The sequence below is a fragment of the Nyctereutes procyonoides genome, unplaced genomic scaffold, assembly GCF_905146905.1.
Source record: "Nyctereutes procyonoides isolate TBG_1078 unplaced genomic scaffold, NYPRO_anot_genome, whole genome shotgun sequence".
In the NCBI taxonomy this organism is placed as follows: domain Eukaryota; kingdom Metazoa; phylum Chordata; class Mammalia; order Carnivora; family Canidae; genus Nyctereutes; species Nyctereutes procyonoides.
In genome coordinates, this window is record NW_026575146.1 from 79,783,879 (window position 1) to 79,808,617 (window position 24,739).

The 24,739-nt window shown below is 50.8% G+C and overlaps 3 protein-coding genes across 3 annotated transcripts; 1 reads left to right on the forward strand and 2 right to left on the reverse strand.

Moving 5' to 3' along the window:
* Positions 1-6,049: 6,049 nt before the first annotated feature.
* LOC129500606 (ferritin light chain-like) lies at positions 6,050-7,068 on the reverse strand. Its single transcript, XM_055311215.1, has one exon. It carries the CDS (start codon positions 6,948-6,950, stop codon positions 6,165-6,167), a length of 786 nt encoding a protein of 261 aa, XP_055167190.1. The 5' UTR covers positions 6,951-7,068; the 3' UTR covers positions 6,050-6,164.
* A 181-nt stretch (positions 7,069-7,249) lies between these two features.
* LOC129500418 (EP300-interacting inhibitor of differentiation 2-like) lies at positions 7,250-8,442 on the forward strand. Its single transcript, XM_055310843.1, has one exon. It carries the CDS (start codon positions 7,325-7,327, stop codon positions 7,874-7,876), a length of 552 nt encoding a protein of 183 aa, XP_055166818.1. The 5' UTR covers positions 7,250-7,324; the 3' UTR covers positions 7,877-8,442.
* Positions 8,443-13,116: 4,674 nt separating this feature from the next.
* On the reverse strand, positions 13,117-23,021 carry SELENOV (selenoprotein V). The gene is made up of 8 exons (XM_055310253.1): positions 21,799-23,021; positions 20,319-20,343; positions 20,119-20,172; positions 19,938-20,012; positions 19,692-19,795; positions 16,282-16,327; positions 16,004-16,160; positions 13,117-14,951 (listed from the first exon to the last, which is right to left on the reverse strand). The coding sequence occupies exons 1-5, from the start codon at positions 23,019-23,021 to the stop codon at positions 19,718-19,720; spliced, it is 1,455 nt and encodes a 484-aa protein (XP_055166228.1). The 3' UTR covers positions 13,117-14,951; positions 16,004-16,160; positions 16,282-16,327; positions 19,692-19,717.
* Between the last annotated feature and the right edge of the window lie 1,718 nt (positions 23,022-24,739).

A 24,739-nucleotide genomic window follows, 5' to 3' on the forward strand; every position in this document is an offset into this window, starting at 1 on the left:
CTTTAAAACTGCTATAAGGGACATGTTTTTGGACAATTGGGAAGATTTAACTGTGGAGTGTACATTAGACGCTTATTCTTTAGCAGGAGCAGAGCAGAATGGCTGTTTTGTGGAAGGTACAAAAATGGGAACTTGGTATTTGCCAGGGGGAGGAGATTGGGTTAACACCTTCCCCTAAAGTTGGAGCCCCAGAGGAATACACCCTAGGGGAAGAAGTGAACCAATCAGCTCTCAGAGCAGTCAAAGACTGAATCTGATCAACTCAGACACTATTTGGATTAAAATAATGTGTCTTCCCCACCCCCCCACCCTGCCCCTCATTCTCACTGCATGAGAAACTAATCCACTCTAGGCAAAGAGAGTATATTATCTTCTTTATCTTCACATAAACCCTGTGATGTCGGACAAACGTTTTGAAGTAACTGGTTTCTACCCCTGGGATAACAAATAGAATCAGGCTTTGAATCCAGCCAATTCCGGTCCAAAATTTCCTGTCTTAATCACAATGATATTGTTATCAGCCTCTCCTCTGAGCTGGAGCCTTGTGTGTCTTGACTTCTGATCTCATCTTGACTATCTCAAAGGATCACTGTTATCTCCAAAATCAAAATCCTGATTTCCTTTTCCCAAACAAACATCCTTCAGCTTTTCACATCTTTGGGACTGCCGACATCATCCATCCATGGCAAACAAGTCAGAAAGCCAGTCCCCTTCCATCCAGGAGAGTCAGGTTTTCCTCCTAAACATCCCTTGGGTGTGGCCACTTTCTCTGTCAAACCCTAGGCCTGCTTATCCACATCATCCAGTTGCACAACTGTGGTAGACAAGGCTCAAGTGACCTGCCTCCCGCACCCCATTTTCCGGGATGTAGCAAGACGCATCCTTTCAGATGCATATTGAAGCATGTCACATTCCCTCGTCACACACCAATGGTTTCTCGTTGCTCTCAGGTAAAGTTCAAACCCTTGACAATAGCGTTTGGCTTTGCATGAGACCCCTGCACACTTGTCCCTCCTCAGTTCCTGGAGGGAAAAATGTCAAAGACTTTGTTTTCATATATGAAAACCATCACAGTAACTAATGAATATGGGAAGAGACTTTGAGGCTGTGCAAATGGCCTGTCTCACCTCACGTTCCTCATCCTGATTTTAGCATCCATCAGTGGATCTTGCCTGGGATGGTTATTACTGTGGTGTTCTTTTTTCTTTTTCTTTTTTTAAGTTGGTTCCATGCCCAATGAATTTGGCTTGAACTCTCAATCCCAAGATCAAAAGTCGCATGTTCAACCGACTGAGCCAGCCGGGAGCCCCTAAAGTGTGTTTTTTCTAATCCGTGAAAAATATCTTTCAAAACCAAATGTGAACTCTTGATGTTTTTCAGAAAAAAAAAGGTCCTTATGAGGCACCTCGGTGGCTCAGTAGGTTAAGCATCTGCCTTTGGCTCAGGTCATGATCCTGACGTCCTGAAATTGAGACCTCTGTCGTTGGGAATCTGCTTCTCCCTCTCCCTCTGTTATTCCCACCCACCCCCTTGTGCTCTTTGGCTCGCTCTCTCTCTCTCTCTCTGTCAAGTAAATAAATAAAATCTGAAAAGAAAGAAAGAAAAAAGAAGAAGAAAGAAAGAAAGAAAGAAAGAAAGAAAGAAAGAAAAAAGAAAGAAGAAAAAGAAAGAAAGAAAGAAAGAAAGAAAGAAAGAAAGAAAGAAAGAAAGAAGGTCCTCCATAGCAGACCCATGCTATAAGAAATGTTAACATCCTTATATCCTTGAGGGAGAAGAAAAATGATACCAGATGAACATCTGGGTTTACATAAAGGAATAAAGAATGCTGGAAACTGTTGCTACATGTGTAATTACGTAATTGTTGAATTAAAATAATAAATAAAAATAGCAATGTATTGCAGAGTTTATAATATATAAAAATAAAATACATGATAATAGCATAAAAATCAGGGGAGACATAGAAATACACTACAGTAAATTTTTTATTTTTATTTTTTATTATTTATTACTTTTTTAAGATTTTATTTACTTATTCATGAGAGACACACACACAGAGAGAAAGGCAGAGACACAGGCAGAGGGAGAAGCAGGCTCCATGCAGGGAGCCCGACATGGGACTCGATTCCGGGTCTCCAAGATCAGGCCCTGGGCCAAAGGCAGGCGCTAGACTACTGAGCCATCAAGGAATCCCAAAAATTTTAATTTTTATACTGTTTAAGGAATGTATACCACCTAAAGGTAAACTGTAATAAATTAAATACATATAGTAAAATCCCCAAATCAACCACTAAACTAAAATGATTTTTTTCATATTTTATTTTTAAGTAGTCTCTACACCCAACGTGGGGCTCAAACTTATAGCCCCAAGATCAAGAGTCACATGCTCTACCAACTGAGCCAATCAGGCATCTCCAAAATGAAGATTTTTATTTATCTCATAAGACAACAAAGATAAAATGAAATCATAAACACACTTGAGTAATCTAAAAGACAGAAGAGGGATCCCTGGGTGGCGCAGCGGTTTGGCGCCTGCCTTTGGCCCAGGGAGCGATCCTGGAGACCCGGGATCGAGTCCCACGTCAGGCTCCCGGTGCATGGAGCCTGCTTCTCCCTCTGCCTGTGTCTCTGCCTCTCTCTCTCTCTCTCTCTCTCTCTACTATCATAAATAAATAAAAATTAAAAAAAAATAAAATAAATATTAAAAGACAGAAGAAAAAAGAAGTAGCGAACAAAGAACAAATGGGACAAGTAAACAACAAATAGCCATATGAGGGGATCCCTAGGTGGCTCAGCGGTTTGGTGCCTGCCATCGGCCCAGGGCGTGATCCTGGAGTCTGGGGATTGAGTCCCACATCGGGCTCCTTGCGTGGAGCCTGCTTCTCCCTCTGCCTGTGTCTCTGTGTCTCTCATGAATAAATGAATAAAATTTTAAAAAAAGAGCCATATGATAGACTTAACCATTTCATAATCACGTGCAAATTATCTAAACTCTAGCTGAAAGGCAGAAGTTATATAGGGTTTAAAAAAAAAAAGCAAGACTCAACTATATACTACTCATAAGAAACACACTTTAGGGCAGCCCGGGTGGCTCAGTGGTTGGGCGTGTGCCTTCAGCTCAGGGCGTGACTCCAGGGTCCTGGGATCCAGTCCCGCATCAGGCTCCCTGCAGGGAGCCTGCTTCTCCCTCTACCTGTGTCTCTCTGCCTCTCTGTGTGTGTCTCTCATGAATAAATAAATTTTTAAAATGAGCTTCCATCCAAAACACCATTTCCAACCTCCTTGTCCTTCTCCATAAAACAATCTCCCTCTCCTTTGTTAGACCTGCCTATGGTTTTGCTGTAGTTTGCATGTCCTGAATTGCAATTCTCTTCCTTTCCTGAATAAACCTGTTTTGCTGGCAAAATCACCGGCTGTTTTATTTATTTAGGTTAAAAACCTTAAGGACAAATTCCCCACTCAGGGCTCTTTACTAGAGGTTTTGCAACCATTGAGAGAAGCGGATCTTGTTCCTTTCCTTATAAACTTCACCTCCTCTTTAAACATGTTCATTGGGGACGCCTGGGTAATGCAGATGGTTAAGCGTCCGCCTCTTGGTTTTGGCTCAGGTTGTGATCTCAGGGTTGTGAGATTGAGTCCTAGATCAGCTCCGAGCTGGGCCTAGAGACTGCTTGAGGTTCTCTCTCTTCCTCCGTCTGCCACTCCTGCTCCTGCTTACTCTCTCTCAAATAAATAAATAAATACATACATACATACATACATACATACATACATACATACATACATAAAATTAAAAGCCACATACATACTAACTGCAGAGATGCTGGTGAGAAGTTGTGTTTGAAGCAAGTAGGCTTGCACCGGAAAATAAAAATGCAGCCTCATGATCTGTGAAGAAGACTTAACTGCCTCAAAATAGCTACTTCTGGGACTCCCGGGTGGCTCAGTGGTTGAGCATCTGCCTCTGGCTCAGGGCTTGATCCCAGGGTCCTGGGATCCAGTCCTGCATTGAGCTCCCCCCAGGAAGCCTAATTCTCCCTCTGCCTATGTCTCTGCCTCTCTCTGTGTGTCTCTCATGAATAAATAAAATCTTAAAAAAGAGGGATCCCTGGGTGGCACAGCGGTTTGGCGCCTGCCTTTGGCCCAGGGTGCGATCCTGGAGACCCGGGATCGAATCCCACATCGGGCTCCCGGTGCATGGAGCCTGCTTCTCCCTCTGCCTGTGTCTCTGCCTCTCTCTCTCTCTCTCTCTATCATAAATTAAAAAAAATTTTAAAAAATCTTAAAAAAGAAAAAGATAAAAAGAATAGCTACTCCTGACAGGGCAGAGAGCAATGTCACTAAGGTTACTTGCTGATGCTCATGAATCACAGCACCATGATGGGGGGTGTGGGGGGGTCACCACCAGCAAAATCAAAGGTGGGATTTCCCTATCTGAAATTTTCTCACGAACTTAGAATAGAGAAAGTAACTGAGAGCCAGTATTTAAGATGCATGTCGTAACATTCTGAGCCACATAACAATAGTAATGACTGTGGGGTTGCCTGGGTGCAGTCGGTTGAGCGGCCGGCTCCTGGTTTTCGGCTGGGGTCATGATCTCTGAGTCCACAGATGGAGCCCTGCATCTGGCTCCGTGCTGAGCAGAGTCTGCTTCAGGATTCTCTCCCTCCCTCTCTCACTGCCCCCCCACCTCAGTTCGCTTGCACACGCTCTAATATAAATAAATAAATCTTAAAAAAAATAGTAATGACTATGTAACTCTCAAGAAAATGAACCATTGGGGCGCCTGGCTGGCTGCAACGGTGGAGCATGTGACTCTTGATCTCCATGTCGTGAGTTCAAACCCCACATTGGACTGAGTCTACTTAACATTAAAAAACATTTTTTTAAGAAAATGAACTATTTATAACCACAATGAAAAAAACCCACAATGAAAAACATGAATCTCAAAGAAATAATGTTGTGTGAAAGAAACCAGACATAAGCATACATAAAGTTCAAAAAAATAAGGAAAACTAAAATACAGAAATGCATCCCTATCCCTAGGTAGTAAAACAAAAAGCAAAGCAAGTAAAAAATTACCATAAATACCAGGATGGTAGTTACCTCTGGGTAGGAAAGAGAGGACAGTGAAGAAGGGGGAAGGGGTCAGGAATACTGGAAATTGATTTCCAATGGTAGTTACACTGGATGTTCACTTTCTGATAATTCAGTCAGCTGTATTTATGTTTTTTTAAGATTTTATTTACTCATGAGAGACACATACACACACACAGAGAGAGAGGCAGAGACACAGGCAGAGGGAGAAGCAGGCTCCATGCAGGGAGCCTGATGTGGGACTCCATCCCAGGACTCCAGGATCATGCCCTGGGTGGAAGGCAGGCGCCAAACCGCTGAGCCATCAGGTATCCCTGTACATTTATATTTCATATATCTTTCTGCATATGTTATATTGCACAAATAAGATTTAGAAAAAAAAATCCAAGAGTAGCCAAAGAGGCCTCCTAGGTTCTCTAGCAGAAGAAGGCATCCGCCTTCTGCTGAGGTCATGATCCCCAGGACCTCAGATCCAGTTCCACATGGGGCTCCCTGCTCAGCAGGGAGTCGGCTTCTCCCTCTGCCCTTCCCCCTTGCTTGTGATCTCTCTCTCAAATAAACAAAATCTAAAAAAAAAAAAAAAAAAGTATGGGACGCCTGGGTGGCTCAGTAGTTGAGCATCTGCCCTCGGCTCCGGGTGTGATCCTGGGGTCCCTGGATTGAGTCCCACATCCGACTCCCTGCATGGGGCCTGCTTCTCCCTCTGCCTGTGTCTCTCCCTCTCTCTGTGTGTCTCTCATGAATAAAGAGATAAAATATTTTTTAAAAAGGTAGCCAAAGCAATTTTCAAGATTACAAGAAAGAAGTGTAATTATAGAGCTTCGGTAGTTAAGAGGCTTATTGTAGGGAAGATAGACAAATGAATAAATGGAAAATAATAAAGAACACCCTTTCCCCCTCCCAACAAAAAACCCCCATGAATCTAGAATATTTTGGTCTATAATACAGACGGCGTTTTTTCTTTCCCCCTGGAAAAAGCTTTATTGTTTCCATTCGGTCCGGGGTGGTTAAAAAGCTGCCTGGCGGCAGCTGGACAAAACAAACAGAGGCCCTGGCACAGAGGGGGGCCCTCAAAGGCCGCTGGGCTCCAGAGGCTGCCAGGCATGCTTGAGGGTGAGCCTTTCGAAGAGATACTCGCCCAGCCCAACCGGGGGGCAGGCCAGCCTGCGGAGGTTAGTCAGGTGATCGCCCATCTCCTTGAGGAGCTTCACCTCCTGGCCTAGGAAGTGGCCCTCCAGGAAGTCACAGAGATGGGCGTCGGCCTGGGCAGAAGCCAGGGCATGCAGATCCAGAAGGGCCTCGTTCAGGTTCTTCTCCAGGACCACAGCAGTTTCCATGGCGTCCAGGGCTTTGCCCCACTTGTCGTGGGACGGCTTCTGCACGTCCTGGAACAGGGCGTTGCCGACGCGCTGGGTTTGCAACTTCAAGAGCCGCTGGGCGCCCTCGTGCTTCTCCCGGGCTAACTCGCGGAAGAAGTGGCCCAAGGCCTCCAGGGCCACCTCGCTGCAGTCGAAATAGAAGGCCAGGGAGAGGTAGGTGTTGGAGGCCCGCAGGTGCATGTTGGCCAGGCAGCTGATGGAGGACTCCACCTCGGCGGAATAATTCTGACGACCCCGACAGCTCGTAGTTGATGTGCCACGAGGGGCTATGCTCACAAAGCGGGGTTGGCTGCACCCCGTAGGGCCCCCGGAGGCAGAGGGTGGCTGAGGAGGCGGTTCGGGGGGCTGAGGCTGTAAAACCGGCTGGAAGGAGGTCGGAGCCGGGAATAAGGGGTGTCCCTGGGTCTGCTCAGCCCAAGGTCGGCTGAAGCACGGAGCAGGCCCAGGGGCCCGCCGGGCGCTCTGCATGTGGGGCATTGCCGTCACCGGAGACGAAGCTCAGAGTGAAGCATCCTGGATGGGCTCTTGGGAAAGCCGACAAGAAGCCGTCTTGTAAGGCTCTCCTCGGAGACGTTACGCTGGTCCAAGTGGAAAATATGGCTGCGCCCCTCGACGTTCGGTTCCCCCCCACCCCCCCGACCGCGGGCAGTTTCAGCCGCGACGGCGCTTCCGGACGCCAGGTGGCGCCTGGCGGGAGCGCGGGCGCCCGGCAATGACGCGTGCGCAGTGCTCCCCGGGTGCGCCGTAGGGCCTCCGCTCGCGCACGCGCACTCGGCTGCACGCCCGCCATCCCCGCCGGTCGCGCTCTTGCGGTGGCTCCGGCGGCGGCCGAGCGGAGCCCGCGGTCCGAGATGTCCGAGCTGCCCGCCGACAGCAGCGTCCGGCAGACGGACGCGGCGAATGGCCCCCGCGACGTCGGGCAGGCGGAGGTAGGCGGCGGGAGGCGGGAGCCCGCGCCGGCGCGGCCTGCGGAGCCCGGGGAAGGGGCGGCGGCGGCGGCGGCGGCCAGGGAGGCCCGCGAGTTGGCGGGGCCGGCGGAGGAAGAGGGCGCGCAGGCCAGGCCCCGGCCCCGGCCCGCCAACGGCCCCGGGCTGGCCGCGTTGCCGTACCTCCGGCTCCGCCACCCGCTCAGCGTCCTAGGGATTAACTACCAGCAGTTCCTCCGCCACTACCTGGAGCACTACCCGATCGCCCCGGGCAGGATCCAGGAGCTGGAGGAGCGCCGCAGGAGGTTTGTGGAAGCCTGCAGAGCCCGGGAGGCCGCGTTCGACGCCGAGTACCAGCGGAATCCCCAGAGGATGGATTTTGACATTTTGACGTTTACGATAGCTCTCACTGCATCCGAGGTCATCAATCCCCTGATAGAAGAACTTGGTTGCGATAAGTTCATCAGCAGGGAATAGCCAGGCGATGGAACTGCTTCCGGGGGAGCCCCTGCGTTCAGGACCTAACGCCAAATCCTGTCGCCGCACTTTAAAAAGTCGTCGTATATGAGATAAAGCCTGGCCTGGCGGGGTGGCAGGGGACGAGCTTATCACGAAAAAGCACCAGGAAAGAGAGGGGGGGGGACTCAAAGCCTCGCGCCTCCTCCCCACGTTGAGTTTGCGATTGATGACAGATTCTTTGCCCTGCGGCGGGGAGAGGCTTTTCCAGAATTGCTTCCCCGAAAGGCGAAGGATGGGTTTTAGGAAACCGAGACTGGATGAAGAAGTGTTGACGATAGCAGAGCCCGGGATGATGGAAGGGATTATCAAATAATGATGGGAGGAGTGAGGAGTCCCAGTGGACATGCCCTGGGAGACCCCGGAAGGCTACGGACAGAACTTGAAATTGGCGGAAGGCGCGCTCTCCTGGTTCAGGTTCCACGGAAGGTTGTAGTCTAAATGGATTTTGTGTTTTCTGAGGCATTTCAGATGGCAGGCAGTGTCACTGTTGTACATATTCCCTGATAAATATGTGTTCGAGAACATCTGAAGTTTGTGAATTTTCTTTCTTTTTTTATTTTTACTCAAGCTTCTTCTGGTAAATGTATTCACAAAGCCCCAAAATGTAAAACTATACTCCGAAAAGCCTTCCATCCCTGTCCCCTCCATCCAGTGGGTACCACAACCCACATCTGTAGTTGCCTCTTCTGTCTTAAAGTTTTCTTGTGTACACACGACTGAATGCGAATTTGGGTGGGTTGTGTTTTTTTCATTTCTTCACAAAAGTTGGTGTATTTACTAAGTTATGCGTTGCTCTTTTCAGTAAGAATGTATTTTGAAGATCCTTCCAAATGGCTCCGTTTTCCTCATTCTTTTTTAGAGCTGCATTTTGTTTCATCCTGTGGCTGGTTATGTTGTAATTCTCCAGAAATGTACTGATGGGCATCTGGGTGGTTCCCCATCTTTTTCTTTTTCTTTAGATTTCTTTTCCTTTCTTTTCTTTTCTTTTGAAGATTTTATTTATTTGAGAGCCCAGTGGGAAGGCAGGGCAGAGGGAGAAGGATAAGGAGACTGTCCACTGAGCAGGGAGCTGGATGTGGGACTTGATCCCAGAACCCTGAGATCATGAGCTGAGCTGAAGGCAGACATTTAACCGACTGAGCTACCCAGGTGCCCCAATAATATCATTTTTTTTTAAAGTTTTATTTATTCATGAGAGACAGAGAAAGAGACACAGGCAGAGGGAGAAGCAGGCTCCATGCAGGGAGCCCGATGCAGGACTCCATCCTGCATCTCCAGAATCACACTCTGGGCAGAAGGCAGATGCTCAACTACTGAGCTACCCCGGCGTCCCAATATCACTTTTAATTTGCTTTTCTCTTATAAGTCAAGAATCTCTTCTGAGAATTCTGTATATTCCCTTTTCCATGAACTGTCTTTATATCTTTTGTGCATTTCTCGCCTGAAGAATTTTGTCCTTTCTCTGTTGATTCCAGTGGCTGTTTATGTCATAGCGATATGAGATAATGATAATTGCTTGTAATGCAAGATGGGTATTTTTTCCCAGCTGGTCTTTTGCGTTTGGTTTTCCTGAAAGCCTTTTGGCATGGAGAGTTTTCCCTTTGTTTTTGTTTGCTGTTCTCTTTTAAACTGGTAAGGTTTTGAATCTCAAGGTTTTCTTGGGGGAGGGGGTGTGTATAGTTTGTGTATATTTGAGTCTTTGAACCACTTGGAATCTATGCTGATGTACAGTAGGAGGTAAGAATTCAAAATTCCTTTTTTAGATGGCTACTGGCTGTCCTAATACCAGTTACTAACTAGTCCATATTTTCCCCACTAACTTTGTTTAAAGATGCTGCTTCATCTTACACTAAACAGTGCTTTCGATTTTTCGACTACGTACTTTCAAATCTGGAAGTGCTAAAACTGTTCGTTATACTTCTTTTTTCAGAGCTTTTGGCTGTTTCTCTTTATCTTACTGATCAGCCTCAAAGTCAACTTACCTTGTTTCAGGCAAAGTTGTTGTTTTGTTGTCATTGTTTTTGAGAGGGGGGGGAACGCCTTCAGCCCAGGGTGTGATCCTGGGGTCCCAGGATCAAGTCCCACGTTGGGCTCCCTGCATGGAGCCTGCTTTTCCCTCTGTGTCTTGGCCTCTCTCTCTCTCTCTCTCTCTCTCTCATGAATAAATAAATAAATCTTTTAAAAAAAAGATTTTATTTGTTTATTCATGAGGGACACAGAGCAGAGACATAGGCAGAGGGAGAAGCAGGCTCCCTGCGAGGAGCCCGATGTGGGACTCGATCCCGGGGCCCCTGGATCACGACCTAAGCCAAAGGCAGACACTCAACCACTGAGCCACCCAGGCATCCCAGTATTTGTTACTTTTGGATATTAATGTTATCACATCATATAAATAATCTGGAAGCCTTCCTTTCCTATATTCTGGAACACTTTAAAATCCACTGGAATTCTCTTGCTAAGGTTTGGTAACATTCCTTTTGACCGAGCCCGTGCTTGTGGTGGAGAGGGTGAGGGTCCTGTCGCCACTTTCCCTCCTTTTCCCCGTGGTAAAAGCAGTAGTTGTAGGTACTTAGAAGACAGACGTGTCCTCACAGAGTCTGATTGCAGCGTTTTTCCTGACTTGCTTGATCAGATGCCTTTCCCTGCGCTCTACGGTAACAGAAGGGAGTTGCTGGACTCGGAGGGCGGCATGCAATAGATGAAAGTGCGTGACGCATAAAACTGCAAAGAATCTCTGTGAAGCGCCAGGTTTCACTTTCTCCGGTGTGGTGGGCATCTCAAGGTCGAAACTGTCTCCCTGGGTGTGGGAGGTCAGCCTGGAGTTTCTACTTCTCAAGTGACCTAGTCTCAGAGTTCTCTCGGGATCTGGCCTGAGACAGACACTGCGGGTGTCTACCCCACAGAGAAGCTGAACTCGAGTTTAGAGAAAAAGAGGCTGTTGCCCAAAAAGGAAGCATCGTGTGAACTCAGACTTCCATGGTTCCCAACTGCTCAGACATTTTGTCCCTTATTTGTCCAGAAAAGAACACGGAGGCCTAGAAGCCTCCAGGTCCATCTGACTCCAGATCATGTGTTCTTCCCACCAAAGGTCATGGACCTGAAAGTGGGGCTAGCCTCTCAGCAGGGGAGCGGGACCGGGGGGAGGGGGGTGGCACAGGGAGGGTGCATATAAACCGCATCACTTCGGGAGTCGGACTTCTTGGGTTCATGCTCTGATTTTGACATTTATCTGTGAGGCCCCAGGCTTAATACCCAATGCTCTGTTTGTCTCTTAAATTTCTCCCACTCCATTCCTTCTACATCTCTCTGAGTGATGAAATCTTAAAGAGGTTAAATATAGACACTTTCAGAATTTCAGCTGAGGGGAACACAAGAATCTAGACTTCCCAGACCAACGCACATCCTTAGAATGTGTCAATACATATTGTCATGCGGCCAAAGTTTTCTTTTATGAAAACCTGAGTTTTCATCCTAGCAAGAGTCCCAGACTCAGCTGCTTTAGAGAAATGATCACCTGCCGTTGGGTGTCCAATAGAAATAGCTTTGGACCGTCAGTTCCAAAGTGGATATAACTAGGATCGTGGGTAAGTCTCGGCTTTCTTCAAGGGCTGAGAGACGCAGAAAAGGAAAGTAGGTAGTTCTCTGCAAGCTAATAAAAATGGCTAAGTGGTTTCTCCTTCCTCCTGTCCCCCAGACCTGCCCATACCCATCATTTTCTGCAAGGAAAGAGAAGAATACTTCTATTTCTCTGGAAATGGATGGGTGGCAGGACGCCAACGTGAGCAAACACCCAGGTGAGAAGCATTTCCACCTCAAAGTAGAAACAGCCTTTCTGGTATAATGACACTTGGTCTCTGTCCCTGGTTGCGGCACAGAGCTCCTAAAACCTGGGATTCCCTGAATGATGAGGATAACGTGAGCATCTTTTGTTCCTTTTTAAGATTTCATTTATTTATTCATGAGAGACAGAGAGAGGCAGAGACCCAAGCAGAGGGAGAAGCAAGGGCCCTGCAGGGAGCCCGGTGCGGGACTCGATCCCCAGACCCGGGATCACGCCCTGAACTGAAGGCAGATGCTGAACCCCTGAGCCACCCAGGCGTCCCGAGCATTTTTTGTTCTAACAAGGTGACTCGGTGGCCCCATAGCTAGCTTCCAGATAAGAACTGGCTGCCAGGAAGACCAGGCCTTGATGAGAAGCTTCCAGCCCCACCACCGACCTCTGGGGAAAGGGAGGCAGGGTGGAGGTTGAGTTACCCACAGCCGGTCACATCTACATAAGGAAACCTCCATAAAAACCCTGAAACCAGAGTTTGGAGAGATTCCAAGTGGGTGAACACCATGAGATGTGGGGAGCATGGGGCACCCAGAGAGGATGCAGAAGCTCCGTGCCCCTCCCAGCACACCATGCCCTATGTCTCTCCCCTGTGGCTGTTCCTGAGTCGTGTCTTCTATAATAAACCAGTAATAGTAAGTAAAGTGCTTTCCTGAGTTATGTGAATCATTCTGGTGAACTACCAAACTCGAGGAGGGGCTAGAAGAACCCCTGAACTTAGAGCTCGTTGGTGAGAAGTGCTGGTGACAACCTGGGGGTCCTGAGTGGCATCTGACATGGGGCAGACTTGTGAGGCTCAGCCCTTAACTTGTGGCATCTGATGCGAATTCCAGGAGATAGTGTCAGCACTGAGTTGAATGGTAGGACACCCAGCTGGTGTCCAGAAAGTGGGTTCCTGGTTTAGATAAAACCCACACATTTGGTGTCAGGCCTGTTTGGGGTAATCTCCAGTTTGATTAACTCAAAATTGGCGCAAAATCCTTTTTGTCATTTAATATGACACAGTCATGGGAGTGCTAGCCCATCACACTCCCATATCCCACACTCAAGGGAAAGGGGATTATATGAAGGTGTAGGTCATTGGGGGTCACCTTAGAATTCTGCCTACCATTAAAAGTAAATATTTTAGGGGGTCCCTGGGTGGCTCGGCAGTTTAGCACCTGCCTTTGGCCCAGGGCGTGATCCTGGGGTCCCGGATCAGGTCCCGCATCGGGCTCCCTGCATGGAGCCTGCTTCTCTCTCTGCCTGTGTCTCTGCCTCTGTGTGTGTGTGTGTGTGTGTGTGTGTGTCTCATGAATAAACAAAATATTTTTTAAAAAGTAAATATTTTATTAAAGTACTTACTACCTTACTATGAAATCTTACATTTATCTTATGACATAGTAAAAAAACAAAAACCCTACAGTTGAACCTTCTGGCTCACCCATTGCTCTAACTTGTGCATCACATCCTCCCAATTCTGGGGCATTTGTTATGATTCAGGTTTGACAGCGTGTGAGAGACCCAAAATAACAGCATCTTAAACAAGAAAGCTTACTTTTCCCTCCTGTAACGGTCCATTTCTGGCAACTCCACCAGAGGAGTCCAGGCCCCTTCCCTATTGTTGCTCCATCCTCCCAACTCCACCCCCATGGAATGTTCCCTGTCTCATACCAAGATGGCGCACCATCAAATTGCACATTCAATACGGAAGGTTGGATGGCACTCCTTCTCTTAGGAGCACAACCCCAAAACTGCACATATCACTTCTCACTTCCTATTGTCCAAACTTGGTCCTGTGGCCACGCCTAGTGGCAAAGGAGGCTGGGAACTGTAGTCTTCCTCTGGGGGCTATCTGGGAGTAAGGGAGGAGATATATGGAGGGACACCTAGTGGTGTCTGCCACAGCTGGGATGGCCGGCCAAGTCTTTGTCATCATTTTGTGGCTGGAGACACCAAGCTTGGAGGGCAGATGTCACCAGAAAGGGATGGATAAATCAATGCGGGGGGAGAGGGGGGCATCCTCTGTACCGTAGCCCAAGACCAGGGCTTTTACCAGCTGAGAAAAGCTAACATCTTGGGGCACCTGGGTGGCTCAGCGGTTGCGCCTGCCTCCGGCCTAGGGCTTGATCCTGGGCTCCTGGGATCGAGTCCTGAATCGGGTTCCCTGCGTGGAGCCTGCTTCTCCCTCTGCCTGTGTCTCTGCCTCTCTCTCTGTGTTCTCATAAATAAAATCTTAAGAAAGCTAGTATCTCATCTCTGGTGCAGGGAAAGGCAGATAAATGAAGGTGGGGAAATAGATTGGACAAACAAGGGCCATGACGGTGTCTCTCTCATGGTTGTCACTTCGTGTCTGCGTGTGGGGTTGTGGACGGCATGAGAATTTTCTGAATTTACTGAAGCACCAGTCCTGGGCTCCGCAGACACACGGCCCCCGGATTCTCTGCTTACAGGAGCTGGGCAGGACTTCTGTTCTTTCAAGCAGATAAATACACCCTAAGAGATTTAACCTTCACATGGCTCCTGTGCATCTTCCGAGATTTTCACGTTTGACTTGTTGACTCTTTTCAACAGCCCTAGGAGCTAAGTGCTATTATGTTCCCCATTTTACAGATGGAGCCACTGAGGCACAGGGAGAGCCATGGAGAGCCATGCCAGAGCCAGGAAGCGGCAAAGCCAGGCTTCAAATCCAGGCAGGGATTTGGCTCCAGGGTCTGTGCTTTTAACTGGTCGGTTTTAGGGTTTTCCGGTCTGCCCATGAGCTGCACCTGCTAATCGCTGCCGGGAACAGAGTCCAGACTCGGGAGAGGTGCAGAGCTTCACTTTGGAATTCCGGGCGGCGTGTCCGACCTCCCTCCAGCCACCACCACGGCAGCCACTGTGCTGGGGCAGATCCTGTTCCATCCTGTTCATTGGAGCCAAACCCCGTGCTGAGCCCAACCGTGAGGTCTCCCCTTCTCCCCTCCACCCGCCCACCATTCCCTCCCTGGGAGGAGGACAGACCCGCCCAGGCGGCAGGGGAGTTTGAAGTGTTTGAAGAAGGTGATCTGACATGGAGAGTGGGTGGTGCTGGGATGGGGGGGTGTTGGAGGGAGACAAACATGTCCGTGTTCTTTCCCCTCTGTGCCCAGAAAGGTGATGGCTTGGGGGATGAGGCCAGGCTGCAGGAAATTGTGAGCATTATCAATGAGGAGATCCGGAGAAGGAGCAGGAGCCGGCAACCTGGAGGGGAGGCCAGGGAGGTGAGGTTGAGGGGGTTCAGAGGGGCAGGGGACAGGGCACCGTCCTGGCGTCACAGCAGAAAACTGGGGGCGGGGGGGCTTCCTTGTTCAACCTTCTTCCGTCTACAATACACACATAATGGGTAGAGGTGCAACAATGAAACTGTGTGTGAGCCCCAAAGCCCCAGATAGGGGGCCCCAAAGCCAACACTTCTTTTCATGGCAGAAAAGAAATATAGGGGGCACCTGGGTGGCTCAGGGGTTGGGCATCTGCCTTTGGCTCAGGTCGTGATCCCGGAGTCCTGGGATCAAGTCCCGCATTCGGCTCTGCTCTGCAGGCAGCCTGCTTCTCCCTCTGCCTCTCTCTCCCTCTCTCTCTTTTCTCTGTCACTCATGAATAAATCAATAAAATCTTTAAAAAATAAAAAAAGAAATCCAGAAAGACTGGGTCTCTGATGGCATCGCTGGACAGCCAGCCAGCTCCAGCCCCTCCTACCAGTTCATAAGGAAAACAATCGATTTGTCCTATTGGGTGAGCCACTGGTGGTCTGGCTTGCTGTCACTTGCAGAGAGGAGCACCCCAACTGAAACCTACTTATTCTGTGCCAGGCCTTGGGAATTCCACGATTAAATAGTGGTGTGATGCCCATTTTACAGAGGAGGAAACTGAGGCTCCCAGAGGTGGTGTCCCTTATTGGAGGTCACAGCAATTAGGCAGCAAAGGTCTGACTCCCACACCTTGCAGTGACCTCTTGGCACGTACCCAGTGACCCCACGGCACCAGGTGCAGAGTGGGGGGCCCATCCCTGTCCCATAAATCCACAAATGGCCCTCCACCCTCCCCGTCCTGGTCGCCGAGACGCCTCCCAACATTGGGGATCGAGAATGCAGGCTCCAGGGTGTAAAGAAGTTTGGGACGTCGAGGGTTTGACACCTGCCACAACCCCCATTTCTGTCCCACCACCTAAAAGAATACCACTAAGACTGGAAATTTTCCAAATGTATCCCAAGCCAGGGATGGGAAATGGAGAAGCTGCCAAGGGAGAAACGGACCTGAGAGCATGAGGAGTTGAGGCCAGATGACGGGGTGCAAACCTGGGGAGCAACAGGGCAAGGCTTCTCTTCACAGCTGTCCCTGCTCCCCGCCACCACCACCCAGTCCAGGCCGCTTGCGATGCTGGGAGCCCAGGAGCAGGCGACGGCCACACACCTGGGGGGACGGGATGCCAACACTAGACGCAGGCAGCCCAGGATGCAGGGAGGCAGACTGTATGTATTTCCCTGTCCCCCTCCCCGACCCGCCCCAGCCCCAGCCCCCATCAGAGAAGGACCTGACTTGGCAACATTTCAGCCCTTCTCGGCATCCCGCTGAGGCTCCTGAAATGGAGAAAGAGAAATTTTTCTGAGATACAATAAATAGTGGTTATTTAAAGTAACGATACCATCAAAAACAGCCTTTATGTTGGGGTTTCCTATGCGTCAGGCACCGTCCTAACGCTCCCCCCTTGAGTCTCCTGGCCATTTCTCAACACACCAGACACAGTCCTACCACAGGCCCTTTGTACTTGCTGCTCCCTCTGCCTGGAATACTTTGCACCAGATATGCACAGTCCCACCCCTTACTTCTTTCAAGTGTTTAAAATATTTCTTTTTTTTTCTGTTATTTTTTTTATTTAATTTATGATAGTCACACACAGAGAGAGAGAGAGAGAGAGAGAGGCAGAGACACAGGCAGAGGGAGAAGCAGGCTCCATGCACCGGCAGCCCGACGTGGGATTCGATCCCGCGTCTCCAGGATCGCGCCCTGGGCCAAAGGCAGGCGCTAAACCGCTGCGCCACCCAGGGATCCCTTTTTTCTGTTATTGAGTGAGAGAGAGAGCATGACTGGGGGAAGGGAGGGGCAGAGGGAGAAGCAGACTCCCTGCTGAGGGGGGAGCCCATATGGGGCTGGATCCCAGGACCCCAGTATCACAACCTGGGCCGAAGGCAGACGCTCAACCCGCTGAGCCACCCAGGCACCCCCTCAAGTGTTTAAATACCCTCTTCCCCAAAAGGTCTTCCCTGAGCACCCAATCTCGGATTGCAAAGAACTCCCAGCGCCCGCCCGCTCCTTTCTTGCTTTCGTCTCGTCTCACTCCTTATTTTTATCTTCTGTCCGCCTGGCGTCTTGTTGGTTGTCCGTCCCCACCACTAGACTACCAGCTTCACTAGGGCCGAGGTCCTATCGTCCCCACCACCTAGAACACACACAGTAGGTTCTCAGCAAGTGTTTGTCGGGTAAAATGAAATCCAAGGAGGTAAAGGCTCCCGTAGTTTCTGCTTTACAGAGGAGGTCCCCGAGGCAGAGAGAGGTGACAGCCTTAAGTCACACAGCCAATAAATAGCAGAGCTGGGACTGAAGCCACACAGCACTGACTTAGCCATTATCCACCCTCCGGATTTGCAATGTCCATCAGGTGCAGTATGTTCCCTTGGGCCTCAGTGATTGGTTCAGGGATGAACATGTGACCTAATCCAGGCCAATGGGAACGAAGTTTTTTTTATGATTTTTTTTTCTTTCTTTCTTTGTTTTCCAATGGGAACTTTCTTCAGGATTTATGCCACCAGGAGGAGGAGCCAGTCTGAGAATAAAGTTGGCCGGGGGGGGGGGGGGGTGGGGTGGGGAAACAGAACACAGAGTAAGGGAGGATCAGATTCCCAATGACTATGTTTTGGTGCCTGGATCAAGCTATGCCTGAAGCTGCATGAAGCCTCTAGATTTTTATTCTCATGAGCCGATTTTTTTCTCTTAAGCCAATTTGAACTGGTTTCTCTGCTTCAGTAAGAACAGTCATGACTTATTCCAATAACAACAGTCGTCACTTACTGAAGAAGGGTTTTGACAGGTCTTTAATTCACAACATCTAATATCATTTGCTTCAGCCTTGTGTGGCTGGTGGATCCAGGGTTTGAACCTAAGTCCCTGTGCCCCTGGAAGCTGCATGCACAACCACTATAGTATTGTGCTTATTGTCCCTTCATACTACCATGACGCGCGCACACCACACACACACACACACACACACACAAAGCAGGGAGGAAAACAGTGGAATGAGTGTAGATTGATAATAGACCTGGTTGGTGAGTACATGGAACTCATTATACTCATCTCTGAACTAGTGTATATGTCTAAAATTCTCCAACAAATATGTTTAAAAACATTATCACCTCCATTTATGTAAGAAGTCTAGAAAATGAGAAGTCTAGAAATGAGCCTGGGTGGCTCAGTCAGTTAAGTGTCTTGCTCAGCTCAGGTCATGATTTCAGGTCCTGGGGTCAGGGCCCCATGTCTGGCTCCCTGTGCAGCGGGGAGCCTGCTTGTCCCTCTCCCTCTGCTCCTCCCCCTGCTTGTTTTCTCCCTCTCTCTTAAATAAATAAAATGTTTTTTAAAAAAATCAAAAAATCCAGAAAATGTAGGGGTACTTGGGGTGCCTGGTGGTTTCACAGGTACATTCATATGTTAAAACTCATCAACATACTATCTCTTACACATCACTTATACCCCAAAAAGGTAAAAACTTTTTATAAAAAATAGATACACAACAGATAAAGTATTAAATGAGTAGTGGCTTGAAAATGTGTATATAGTAAATGGGTTTTTTGTTTGTTTTATTTTAAAAGATTTTATTTATTTATTTGAGAGAGAGAGAGCACACGGAGAGAGGAAGACTCAGACTCCCCACTGAGCAGGGAGCCTGATGGGGGGCTCGATCCCAGGACTCTGGGATCATGACCCGGGCCGAGGAAGACAGATGCTCAACTGACTGAGCCACCCAGGGACCCCTACAGTAAGTGGTTTCTAAAATCCAGTATCTGGGGGGAAAAATCCACTATCTGGGGCCCCTGGCTGGCTCAGTCAGAAGAGCATGTGACCCTTGACCTCGGGGTTGTCAGTTGGAGCCCACGTTGGGTGTAGGGATTATGTAAATAAATTTTAAAAATTTAAAAAAATTAAAAAAAAATAAAAATTAATAAACATTTAAAAATAGAAATCCAGGGCAGCCCGGGTGGCTTAGCAGTTTAGCGCCGCCTTCAGCCCAGGGCCTGATCTTGGAGACCTAGGATGGAGTCCCACGTCGGGCTCCCTGCATGGAGCCTGCTTCTCCCTCTGCCTCTCTTTCTCTCTCATGAGTAAATAAATAAAAATCTAAAAAATTTTTTTAAATAAAAAATAAATAAAAACCCAAAAGAAATTACTGTGCATATGCTTTAATACCTTAAAACAACATTAGCAACAGAACTTTCTGAGTCTTATATCTGCACTGTCCAATCCAGTAGCCACATGTGGCCAGTGTGACTAATAACTGAGTTCTTACTGTATTCCATTTTAATTAACTGTAAATTGCAGAGCTCCGGGCTGTTACTGGATAGTACAGGTTTACAATTAAAAGCTAAAAAAAAAAAAGAAAAAAAAAAGGAAAGAAAGGAAAAAGTCTAGAGCTCTTTTGAAAAAAAAAAGTTAGCTGACATCCACTGACCCATGTAAATTTATTACATTGTGAGGCATCTTGTGGAAGCATCTCAACAAACCCATTTTACAGAAGACACAACTTCAGAAAAGGGTATAGATGACTTGCCCTGATCTGAACTGGGAGGATGGGCTGAGCCAGGACTGGGACTAGGGTGCCCTTGACTCCAAGCCAGTGCCCTGCCTCCTGCCCTCCCCACCACCCCTCTGCTTCCCCCACCTCACCTCCCTCACCTCTCCTCCAGCGTGCCATTTGCCTGCTACCTTTTCCTGACCTCCTCCTCGATAACATTCATAATCTTCTGCAGCCTGGCCTCATCCACAAAGCCATCACCTTTCTGGGCAAGGAGGGAAAAGAGCACGGACATGTTTGTCTCCCCCACCCACCCAGCCACCCACCCTCACCCTCATCCTCACCCCCACCCCCAGGGATGCCAGCAAGGCCCTCCTTCCCTGTCTGGAACCCTTGCTCAGAATCACCTTCTTTGAATGGACCAGTTTTCCATCCACAAACACTTCAAACTCCCCTGTAGCCTGGGCAGCTCTCTCCTCCTCCTGGGGAGGGAATATTGGGGGTTGGGGGGCGGTGAGAGCTCCCCCCAAGCCCCTGGGTTCTCGGACCCCTGACCATCCCCCTCCTCCGGGCCACGGGCACACTCACAAAGAGTAGACAGTTTGGAAATTGCTGCTCCAGACTTTTTTTCAGTAGAATGTACTGCAGAGAGGAAACGAGATCATGGGGTCACGGGATCCCAGGATCATGGGGTCCCAGGTCTAGGGGAGAGGGGGAAACAGTACCTCCTTCCAGATTCATGTCGTATACTCCCACCCCCACCCCCTCCAAAGTCAAAAACTACTTACCCGAAGGCCATAGCTTCAGAGGCCGCTGGAGGCCGAGGGTAAGAGCAGGGAGGGCGGAGAGAGATGGAGGGAAGACACTGCATCAGGATCTCCTCAAGCCCAGAGGGAACACATGAGTCCAATCCTGTCCCTCCCCTGCTTGGAACCTTCTCGTCGTGCCAGGTCACACAGGGAAAACACCAGTCCTCTGCATGGTCCATGAGCCCCCACAGGATCCGCCCCATCTCCGCCACTTTCCCCAGGCCCACTGTGCTCCAACCACAGGGACCTCGGAGCTCCTCCTCCAATACTCCAGGCAGGCCTGCCTCAGGGCCTTTGCATTGCCTGCTCCCGCTGCAGAATGCTCTTTTCCGGGTATCTACATGGCTCCTTCTTGCCCCTCCTTCAAATCTTTGCTCATACATCACCTTCTCAGGGAGGCCTTCCTGACCACCCCAGTTACAATTGTGACCCTCCCCATGCCTTCTGCCATTAGCACTGATCGCCTTCTAAGATGCCAGATAGTTACTGGGTGTCATATTTATTGTTCATTCCCGTCGCCTGCACACCAGGATGTGAGTGCCACAAGGACAAAGATTGTCTTACTCACTGCTATGTCCCTGGTGCCGAGGACAGGGCCTGGCACAAGGTAGGTGCATAATAAATGAATGAATTAGTGAATTCATGAATCCATGGAGTCAGGGATAGAGCTAGGAAGGAGAAGGCAGAGAAAGGGGGGGGGAGATGAGGAAACATGGGGAGAAGGAGAAAGAGACACACACAACATGGGGAAAGGAACACTGAGTTGGGGAGAGAGAGCTGGAGAGACGGCCTGGACAGACAGAAACAGGGGTGGGGGTAGGGGGGTGCGGGAAGAGTGAGGCTGGGAGAGAGGCGGGGAGAGGAGGGCACGTTTTAAGCAGGAGAGAGGCACGGGGATTGCAGGGAAAAACAAGCGCCCCCCCCCCCCCAGGTCACTGCTGTTACTGTCAGCGCTGGGATCAGCAGTGAGAACAGAAGCCACCTTCCCTCGACCTCAGCGCTCGGGCTCCCCTCCCCCTGGCTACCTCGGCCCCTCCCGCCGCCCCAGCTCTTTCCTCACCCAGAGGCTTCCTTCTCACCGCCCGGAGAGGCCCTCCCCAGGGGCCGCCTGAAATCACCCCGCCCGCGTCCTCCGGGGCTCCGGGGCGCAGCTCTGCGTCCGCAAGCGCCCCCCAGCGTGGGCTGCGGGGAAGGCGGGCGGCTCCGCTGCGCTCCGCGCTCGGCCGGGCACAGGCCTGGCCCAGGGCGGCCGCGCGCTCCAGGATGGAAAAGTGAATGAGGGTGAATGAGCGCAGCTCAGAGCAGGGATGCGAAGCCACAGATCTCTGGCCCCAGAGAAAATGGCAGGTGGAGCCCCGTTTCCAACCTGGGGCCGGCGACTCCCTCGCCTCCCGCTCCTCGAAGCCCCCGCGCCGGCCCCTCCCCCAGGAGGGCAGGGGCGGACGCGGACGGCCCTCACCAGTAGATCACTCGAACCGCGATCTTGTCCACCGAGCAGCTCTCGCCGACGGCGGCGAAGGTGTTGGTGGACGTGGGTAAGGCGGTGGCCGCGAAGGGGTCGGTCCCCGGGATGGGCACCCGAACGGATTCCGAGGTGGCATCGGTCAACTTGGTGGCCGACGAGTCTGCCCTCGAGGTGGACCCAAGGGTGGGCCCCTGGAAATCAGTGGCCGGTGGAGTGAGGACAGGAAGGGGCTCTTGGGTGGACCCGAACCCATTTGTGACCGATGGGAGGGGCTTCACGCTCGGCGTGGGCGAAAGATCCTGGTGGGGCGACGCCGTCGTGGGCTCCGAGGCAGGTTCTGGGGGCGGTTCCAGGGGCAGGGCCGAGCTCCCGAAGGATTCCGAGGCAGGGGCTGCGGCCGAAGCCTCGACCTCCCCCGGGGATGAAATTGGGGTTGGGGTCCGGGCCGGAGTCGGGGTCCAGATCTGAGTAGGCGTCCGGGCCGGAATGAGGGCCCGGACCTGGGTCGGCATCTGCAGGGGAGTCGGGGTCCGGATCCGGGTTGGAGTTCGGACGGGAGTCCGGATCGCGAGCGGGGTCGGGGTCTGGACGGGAGTCGGGGTCCGGGCGGAGGTCGGAAGGGGGGCCGGGGGCCGGGCCAGGGTCGGGACGGGAGTCGGGGTCCGGGCGGAGGTCGGAAGGGGGGCCGGGGGCCGGGCCAGGGTCGGGCCAGGAGTCGGGGTTCGGGGCGGGGTCGGCATCTGGATGGGATTCGGAGTCTGGACGGGAGTTGGGGTCCGGGCGTAGGTCTGAATGGGAGTCGGGGTCCGGGGCTGGGTTGGGACAGGAACTGGGGCTCGGGGTGGGGTCGGCATCTGGACAGGATTCGGGGTCCACGCCGAGGCCGGGGTCTGGACGGGAGTCAGGGTCCGGGCCAAAGTCGGGATGGGAGTCGGGCCTCGAGCCGGGGTCGGCGTCTGGACCGGATTCGGGATTCGGGCCGAGGTTGAGGTCTGGACGGGAGTCGGAGCCCGGGAGGAGGTCGGAATCAGGACAGGATTCAGGGTCCGGGCCGAGGTCGGAATCTGGGCGGGATGTGGGGTCCGGGCAGGAGTGGAGGAGGCCCGGGCAGGCGTTGGGGTCCGGACAGGGATCGAGGTCCTGACCGGGGTCGAAGCCCGGACCCAGGCCAAGACCCGGGCCGAGGTGCGGGGTGGGGCCCTCGCCTGGTTGTTCATGGGGGGCAGGGGCCCCGGGGTAACGGGGGTTGGGATCCCCGCGGGGTCCTCCTTCCTCGGGCAGGGACAGCCTCACTCACACCAGGGTTCTAAAATGGAAGGTGACCACAAGGGGGCACTGTGACATCGTGTTCCACCCGGTGCTCAGGTTCCATTGCTCTGGGCCGGGAGGCGGTGGGAGGGACCTCTAGGTCTCACCCAAAAATTCCCATCCCTAAAACCCCACCTCCGAGGTAAGAAGCAGAGGTGTCTCCAGTGTTCTCACTGTCGCTAACATTCACACGTTCAGTATATATTTCTTGGCCTGCCGTGTGCACTGTCCTGTCCTGCGAGATTCTGAGGTCAGAGTCCTCATCAGCAAAGGACCAGTCCAGTGATTAGGTTCCCAGCCCAATGAGGGAAACATACCTATCACCAAAGGACAGAAAGCGCAGCCTGGTGGGGGCTGGAGGAGGGGAGGCATCCGGCAGAGGGATCAGGGATGCGGTGAAGGAGGCACAGTAATCTACAGGACCCCAAAAGGTGCTCCAACCAGCCTGGGGCAGAGAGGGCTCTCTAAAGGGGTAACCGGGTTATCTGGAGAATAAGAAACATAATAGTAAAAAACAACAACAACGACAACAACAAAAAACAGAGTTTACAATTACACACTGTTAAGTGCTACACATATAACCACAGCAAGTAAGCGGCACAGCCAGGATTCAGATGGACACTGTCAGGCTCAAGTCCTGGCACTTGAACCACTTGGCCCCATCACACTGGGAGCTCCTCCATGGGGACTTGTCTTGTGCACTGCTGAACCCCCAGCTCCTAGAACAAGGCCTGGCATGTTCACAGGAGGTGCTTCCTAAATATTTGTCTTTTCAAAGTTTACCAGTCACACGAAATTGGAAAAATAGTACAGAGAATCCTGTATAATTTCCACCCAGCTTGAAAGCTGATAGTAACATCAGATGTGACCACGATGCGTTGCCAAAACCAGGACTCCGGCATTGCTCCAATACCATTAGGTCAGGTACAGAACTTATTTTGAATCATGGAAGAGTTTCTATTTTTTTTTTTAAGATTTTATTTATTTGGGGGAGAGGGAGAGACAGAGCCAGAGAGAGCAGGGGAAGGGCCACAGGGAGAGGGAGAAGCAGACTCCCTGCTCCCTGGGAGCAAGATGTGGGGCTCGCTCGAAGGACCCTGAGATCATGACCTGAGCCAAAGGCAGAGGCTTAACTGACTGAACCGCCCCCCTTGTGTCCCATGGATGTTTTTGGGTTTTTTTTTTTTTTAATTTAAATCTAAATTTAGTTTCCATGGAAGGAAACTAAACTTTTTTTTTTTTTTTTTTTAAGATTTTATACTTATTCATGAGAGACAGAGAAAGGCGGAGTTAGAAGCAGGCTCCCTGCAGGAAGCCCGACGACGACTAGGGACTCGACCCTGGACTTCAGGATCACGTCCTGAGCCGAAGGCAAGGCACTCAACTGCTGAACCACCCAGGTATCCCGAGTCCCAACTCTTGATCTGAGCTTGTGTCATGACCTTGGGGTCCTGGACCGAGCCCCAGGTCAGGGTCCAGGCTCATCAGGGAGTGTCCTTAGGATTCTCCCTCTGCCCCTCTCCACCACTCACTCACGTGCACTCTCTCCCTCCCTCTCTTTCTCTAAAATAAAGAAGTCTAAAAAAAGGAAGAGTTATGACCTACTGTGCTTTGCGAGCCCTGAGCA

Excerpts from the sequence above, each read along its gene's own strand:
- LOC129500606 (XM_055311215.1), bottom strand. The coding sequence starts at position 6,950 with ATGCCCCACATGCAGAGCGCCCGGCGGGCCCCTGGGCCTGCTCCGTGC.
- LOC129500418 (XM_055310843.1), top strand. The coding sequence starts at position 7,325 with ATGTCCGAGCTGCCCGCCGACAGCAGCGTCCGGCAGACGGACGCGGCG.